The sequence below is a fragment of the Lontra canadensis genome, unplaced genomic scaffold (genome assembly GCF_010015895.1).
Source record: "Lontra canadensis isolate GAN:19392208 unplaced genomic scaffold, GSC_riverotter_1.0 scaffold3, whole genome shotgun sequence".
NCBI lineage: Eukaryota > Metazoa > Chordata > Mammalia > Carnivora > Mustelidae > Lontra > Lontra canadensis.
The window spans coordinates 31,327,285-31,334,695 of NW_022630997.1; the positions used below are offsets into that span (position 1 = coordinate 31,327,285).

The window sequence follows — 7,411 nt, forward strand, 5'->3', positions numbered from 1 at the left end:
GCAGAGATGTGGCTCATGGGGATCAAGCCCTTAAAACCCAGCCCAGCTGTGAGGAGCAGGGGGCCTCCGGGCTGTGGTCCTGCGCCCTGCGGTCAGCCAACAGCAGAGACACGTCCACAGCCGCCAGTAGGACCGAGAAGCATGGCACCCCCTGCGCCCCGGGCCCTGAGGCTGAGTCCAAGGGCCCAGGAGAGCTCCAAGGGCCATGGCCCCTCACTCGGGAGCTCCACCGGAGCAGCCGCAGCAGCTGGGGCGCCGCAGGGACTGCATGACGGCTCGCAGCGGCCCCCGGCGGCCCTCTGCCGACAGGCTGTCCTCACTGGTGGGCGCCCGCTGCAGCTGCTCAAACTGCATCTCCAGATGCTTCTGGATGGCCACGCCCAGCACCTCAGGGTCCACTGCAGCTCCGTAGACCTCCCAGGTCATGCCCTCAGCATCCCATCGCACATCCCGCACAGGGGAGGGTGCCTCCTCCAGGCTGGCCCCCACAGTTACCTCCGGGAATGTGTGCAGGGCTGCAGGGCCTCCCAGGGGCGGGCTAGTGGCCACAGCCTTGCAGACAGCCATGGGTGCTGCCTGCACACCAGCATCCTGGGCTGACAGAGAGGATGCCAACACAGGGGCCAAGTCACTGGCTGAGGTCATGGTCCACACATCCTTGGTCCTGGCACCAGGCTCCATGGCTAAACCGGTGGGACCCCAAGGGTGGTGGGCACAACAGTGGGAATGCCCAGGGAGCACCCCAGGCAATCTGCACTGGAAGTTCACCCCATGCTGTGCCTGTAGCCCAGACTCACTCACAGAGGCCACTAGCTTGGGGAAGGCCAGGATCCCTGGGGCTGGCAGGGCATGGCAGCAGTCACTGGTCCCCACCTCCCTCATCCCGCACAGTAGAGTTGCTGCGGACAGGGCGTGGCAGGAGGCTGTTGCCGGCTGCCCAGTGGCTTCGGGTCCGGCCTGGGGGCTGCTGCTGGGGGGAGATGTCCCTCCCAGGTCTGGTGGTGTTACCCTCACCTGACTCTCTCCCAGTGTCCAGGCTGAGTTTGAAGACCCTTCCTCTGGAGCCAGGTCCCTTTCTAGGTTGGCAGGGGCCTGGCCTCCCTGGCCAGAAGTATGGCTGGGCTGCAGCCGAGCCCTGTGGACAGGCAAGCTGCCAAGGGCCGAGCAGCTGAGGCTGGCCTTCTGCGTAGCACCGCGACCCCGGGTCTGGGTACTACGGACCAGGTCCGAGTGGCTCCTCTGCATGGCAGTGGCGCCAGGGGCCTGCAGGCGACACAGATCACCACCGCCCACAGTAGACACATTGCCCACAGTGCTGCTCCGCCAGTGGCCCACAGCATGGGGCCGGGGCCGGGGGCTGGATGCCTGCGCCTGCTCCTTGCTCTCAGCGTGCTGCTCCTCCTCCTCTGGGCCCTGTGGACTGCTGCTGGCCTCACCCGGCTGGGCCTGCCATACGGTGCTGCTGGCACTCTTGCGGAGCTCTGGTCTCTGCCCCTGGCCTTCACCCAGCAGGCTGGACGAGCTCCGGGACAGGGGCTGTGGGCGGGGGCTCCAGGGTGGCCGGGCACCTGGCTCGGGGCGGCTGGTGCTCATGGTGGCCTGCAGGAGAGAGAGGGAGGGAATGGAGCTGAATTGTGTGCAGTACCTCAGCTGGACACCGCCATGGGCTTGCGCGGAGCTAGGCATGCTGGGAGGACAGCTGCAGCCCCAGTTGCCTGATGGCCCAGAGCCATGAGGACACCAGACACTTAAAATCAAGATCAGCACACATTATACTGGAAGATGTCCCTGCAAATCTCTGATAACAGTACCAAGCGATTAGAACCAGCCCTCGAACAAGGTCCCAGAGACCACCCACCACGACAGCTGCTGAGTCTTTACTGCTGCCTTACCTGGCAAGACGGGAATCCAGGGGAGAGGCCGTGTCTGCTGGGACCCTGGGGTGGGGACTGCAGCACTGGGGGCGGGGGCTTTGGGACAACAGCTCTTAGTCAACCAGCCCAGGAGCATTGCAGTATTTTAATAACCAGTAAAGCTTGACTGGCAAATACTAGCCTGGTTCCTCCTAAAACTGTCCGTATCCATCTTACTCTGGAGTGGGGCCTCCCTGGGACAGAGCTGGGGCTCCAAGGAGGGCTGTGAGATGAACAAACAATGAACAGAGGACACACGGGGAAGGACCCTGGGTTCTCCCACGCCCCCTCCCCCACCCTCTTGGGCCTAGCCTTGTTGAGCTGTCCTGTCTCTGGGACTCAGTCTTGGCAGCTGTGAAGGGGAAATGGGTTTCCTGACTCCCAGCTAAGGCTCCAGGGGGAGGGAGAGGCCCCACGCGCCAGCCCTTTACATGTTCACTTGTTCCACAGCCGTCTCCAAGCACCCACCGCCTGCCAGGCTCTGGAGTTGGGAGACGAGGAACCAGCTTGGATCCAGCTGCGCCTCCAGGAACGGGACCTAACCTCACCAGGCAGACAGGCCCTCCATAAAATTTAAATTCCCTCTTGCCACATGTGCCCGCACTCTCCTCACCTCCCTCCCCACCTGCCATTCCTGTCCCTTCCTCGGGTCACACAGACCCCTCTGGATGTGCTCACAGACTCCTCCGCAGCCTAGAGCCTGGCCCCCTCAGCCTCAGCACCTCCTCCTAGAGAAGCGTGCCCAGCTGGGCTGGCTCCGTCTCTGGCTAAGCACTGGCTGGCCTGGATGGAACGACCTGAGCAACCATGGGCCTCCCACCAACCCAAAGCTGTTGGAGCAGGCCTGGAGGCCCGTGCCCCTCAGACTACCCAGCACCCACTGGCTGGCACTCGGCCCAGCTGGATGTGCCTGCCTCAGAGAACAAGAGAGTGAAGTCACAGGGGAGAGGGCTGAGTGCCGAAAATGGGGTCCGAGAGAGAGCATTTCCAGGAGAGCTCACTTCGCATGATGGATCAGAAAAGGCCTCCCGGGAGCCCAGCTCTGTAAGTGGGGCCGGGGGAGAGCACAAGGCAGGAGGCACACAAGGGGAGGGGAGGAGGCTGGGCAGGGCCCCAGAGGTGGTAAGGGGGAGAGGTCAGGGCATCTGGGCCGGCCTGGCCCCAGCCAAAGCTGTCAGTGAGGACCCTCCCCCCAGGACTCCCTGCCAGGCAGGACCAGCTGGAGAAACAGGGCAGGGGAAGAGAGGCAATCCCAGTCCTGCCCTTCCACCCCTGGCCTGATAAGAACTACCAAGACACCAACCGCCTCGGCCAGGTGAGCAAGGCCACCAGAAAGAGAACGTGGGAAGGGCTCTCAGGAACTCAGTTTCTGTGTAATTACCAACTTCTTCTGCCCCAACACTCAGGAGACGGCTGCCGGCTGTTCCACAGTGAGGATGCTTCTGGAACTGCAGTCCCCTGAGAGCTCCAGGCTTGCTTTGGAGTCCAGTTCAGCCCAGCTTTGTGATGGTGGAAAGATTCTACTCTGCACTGCCCTATAGATGGGCACCGGCCACATGTGGCTCCTAAGCCCTTGACCCGTGGCCTGCGTGACTGACAAACTGGCTTTCTGATTTCATGTCCCAGTAAGCCATTTAAAGTGTAAATGGCCACCTGTGCTTAATGACTCTCCTCTGGGACCCGTGGGCTCTAGTTCCAGCCTGCACGGGAGTGTCCCCACCTGGCTGCACCTCGCAGCCGAAGCCACACTGGTCCCAGGCGTCAAGAAAAGGACAAGCAGCCAAGGGAGGACTAGAACCCAGGCCCTGCCCTCCAAGAGCTCCAAGATGGACATACATACAGAGAAGGGCGACAAAGCCAGTAACAGTCACAGTGATGAGGACGTTAAAGAACAGCTCACAGGGCTGTCAAACACCACCCCCCCACACACCCCGTGCCAGGCACAAGTCACACCCTGTCTGCGCACTGGCTCACTTCACTGTAATTGTCACAGCAGCCTTGTAAGGTACACCATCCACCCCATTCTACAGATGAGGAGGCCAGAGCTCAGAGAGGTGTCCCGACTTGCCCGTAGGCACACAGCTGACGAGCGGCTAAGCCAGGAATCAAATCCAGGACCGTCTGAGTCCTGGAAACTAACATTCCCCCATTGCCGCCATCTCCCGACTTTGCGGTTGCCCTGTCTTGGCTGAAAGACCGGCACCCAACACAGCCTCTGAAACCCACCGACCTGAAACCTTCCTGGGAAGCAGGGCCAGAGAAAGCAAGGTCAGGCTCTGGCCCCACTCTGAGGAAACGGGCGGCTGAGGTTGCGGATACGCTCAGACTCCTCTGGGAGCTACTCAGAAGCCACCAGCGACAAGGTTCCCACTGTGCCCCCCTCACCAGATGGTTGCCTCACCAGGACGAGGCATCCCCCAAAGAAAGCAGTGACCACAGAGACCCGGGGCAGGTGGCTATCTGTCGCTTCCCTTCTTCACCTCACCTCCACGAGTGGCAGCTGACAAAATAGAGGTCGGGAGCAGTTGAGAAATTTCAGAGAGCCCACAGCTGAACCCCAGTCGGGTATTTCTCCCGCAGCCTGGTCTTCCTAGCCTTGAAGGAGGGAAACGCTGTGAGGGAAGTCACCCAGATTATCCCAGTGAAAGGAGGCTTCCCACACCCTCATCGCTAAGAAGAGGGGCCTCCCAGGGAGCAAGAGGAGCTGACCAAATGAGCTTTGGAGCCATGGGTGAGCAGGCGAGGCAAGGGGTCTGCTTCTAAGCCTGATTCCTCCCCTTCCCGTGCACCTGCCCCAGGTAGACACCTACGCTCCCTGAGCCCCAGTTTGCCCAGTCTGCAAAACAGAAGTAAATGCAGCTGCAAGGTTGTTGTGAAGTCTACTAACATGATGGCGCACAGACAGAATAGCGGGACTAGGACTGGGGGACAAAAGGACCTTTTCGAGACACCTGTAGGTGAGCTTACTCTCGCTTCCCAATCCTTCCTGTACTCATCTCATTCTAGGACCTCGTCACCACCAGGTCCCCAGTGTCTCCATCACTGCACTAAGCTTCCCAGTCTATTTTAAAACTTAAGCTGGGAGGATACACACCCATGCTTGTACATACACGTATGTGGGTGCACACCCAAGTCTGGAGTCTGGCCTGAATGGCATGCACACTTGCCTTAAAAACCATGGAGAAGGCTCTGGTTTCACACCCAAACAGACCCTAGAAAGATGTTTTAGCACAAAATAAATGACAGGCACACCGAACTATCCAAGACCGCTAGTGTTCTTTGGATGACACCTTACTGTCCTCTCTCCTGCCCCGTTTGATGCCAAAGTTGCAAGATGGCCATGTCTCATGGCCTATATAGGATCTCCTACTGCCTCAGTTCTGCTGCTCAGTAAATGGAAGAACAATGGCCTCATGCGGCAATCAGCCAGCATTATTTTGAGTAAAGCCTCCCAGTCCTGCAGAACCTCCCAAACTGGCCCAACCAAAAAAACCCAAAAAACAAATAAACAAACAAAAACAAAAACAAAAAAAAAGCAAAACAAACAAACAAAAACAGAAACAAAACTTCTAGGTTGACTTGGTCAGAGATTCTAGCTCCTGCCATACCACCCAGCAGAGAGCTCAGGCCTTTGGGAGTGTGACTGGGGTGGGGCGCCCCAAAGCCACTGCAAGCAGACCCTGTTTCAGACCACCCTATGTCATCCATATACATCTCCTCTTGTTAAGAGACAGGCATTTGGATGATGACTTCTGCTTCCAGCAAAACCAAAACAGGAAAAGAAAACCCATGTGGTCAGCAGGGGAAACTGCTCCAATGTTAAAATATGGACCTTACCCCTCAGGGACCTGGTAGGGATACACAGCACGGGAACCCCTGGTTGGATAGTGGGGGTGTAGCAACCTCCAGCAGGTGGTCTGATCCATCCCAGCAGCAAAAGGGGGCCTGACAGGACCACTCAAGGCCAAAGTTGGGCAAAGCAGCAAGGAGCATTCCTGAGCTACCCAGAGGGATTGTCTGAAGGGGACAAAATCTGCCCATCACAGGATGAGGGGGCCTTAAGTACAAAATGCTCAGGTCACATGCTCTGCCAGTAAAGGGTTTGAGGATAACTGCGGAAAAAAGCCCAAAGGACCTAGCACTGCTCACCAGAGAGGCCCAGGCCCCCAAAAGCCCCAGAGCTTCTTCCCCTGAGGACGAAATGCCCATACTTCCCAGGAGGCACCTGGGGTGGAGGAGGTAAACCTAAAGGCCCAGGTGCCCCAAACCAGAGGTAGCCAGGGTAGCTAGTGTATCCCTCCCTGCATGCTCCCGGGCACCCATGCCCCCAAGCACCCATGCACCAGCATGGGCCTGAGCCCCACCCGTGGCCACATGAGAGGCGGACGCACAGGCCCATCTACTGTGGGAGCCTGCAGGAAACAGCATCTCCACAGCTGCACTCTGCTCACCAAATGTACAGGCCGCCTCTGGCTCTGGGGCCAGAGGCCTGAACACACCACACCATACACTCTCCCCCAGAGCAGGGGCTCCTTCCCCGCCCCTCCTCACAAAGCCCACTGGACTCGGGGAGAAGGTCCTCGATACAATCCCCCAAACTAGACTACAGATCTTCCCAGAAGCAAAAGCAGTGACTGAGGGAAGATGAGGTTGTGGGGCAAGGGGTATGGATGGAGGGCAGAAGGAACGCGAGGGAAAGGTTTGGGGCTGGAGGCCTCGCGAAAGGGTGGAGGGAGGGGTAGGGATGGAAAAGGGAGGAGGAATAGGAGGGGACAGCGATAGTAGCGGAGATGGAGGCAGAAGAAGTCGGGGTCCTAGGCAGAGTGCTGGAAATGGGAGGATGGGCAGAGGAGACGCGCGGAAGAGGGGATGGGATAGGCAATGAGAGGAGAGATGGGAGGAGGGATGCAGCCATGGGGGGCGCTGAGCCCCAGGCGGGGGCTGTGATGCGGAGGGTCGAGCGCACGAAGAGGTGAGGAGTGGGGTTCTGGGGCGCAGGAAGGGAAGGCGCTGCCCATCCCACCACCTCCCCCCTACCACCCGCACGCAGACAGCCGGCTTCTCACCCTCTCGCCCGCCCGGGGCCGCGCAGGCCGGCGGAAGCGCTGCTCCTGCGGCCGCCACAGGTGCCCGGCGCAGCTGCCCAAGATGGAGCCGGAGCCCGACCCGACCCGGGCCGAAGACGCCACCCGCCGCCGTCCTCCTGGCCCGCGGAGCCAGCGCCCGGGTGGCGTCCAGGGGTGACTGGGGGGTCGGAGAAGGAGGGGCGCAGGGGGCGGTGGCCCCGCTCACCTGGGCCCGCCCCCGCGCTCCACAGCCCGCGTCGGCGTCCGGGCCCCGCCCCCTGCCCGCGGCCCCGCCCCCAGGACCGGGCCCGCCCCGCCCCCACGGCTGCCGAGCCCTCCGGCACCCACAGTCCCTGGAGCACTACCCCTCTGTCCACGAGCCCCCGTCCTCCTTCCCGACCTCAGGGCAGGTCTCCACTGTCCCGTCTCTTC

The 7,411-nt window shown here is 60.5% G+C and overlaps 1 protein-coding gene across 1 annotated transcript; it reads right to left on the reverse strand.

Moving 5' to 3' along the window:
• Positions 1-213: 213 nt before the first annotated feature.
• Positions 214-7,136, reverse strand: GPRIN2 (G protein regulated inducer of neurite outgrowth 2). Its single transcript, XM_032877912.1, has 2 exons — positions 6,980-7,136; positions 214-1,599 (listed from the first exon to the last, which is right to left on the reverse strand). Exon 2 carries the CDS (start codon positions 1,591-1,593, stop codon positions 214-216), a length of 1,380 nt encoding a protein of 459 aa, XP_032733803.1. The 5' UTR covers positions 1,594-1,599; positions 6,980-7,136.
• Between the last annotated feature and the right edge of the window lie 275 nt (positions 7,137-7,411).

Coding starts and splice junctions, on each gene's coding strand:
- GPRIN2 (XM_032877912.1), bottom strand. CDS start 1,593: ATGAGCACCAGCCGCCCCGAGCCAGGTGCCCGGCCACCCTGGAGCCCC.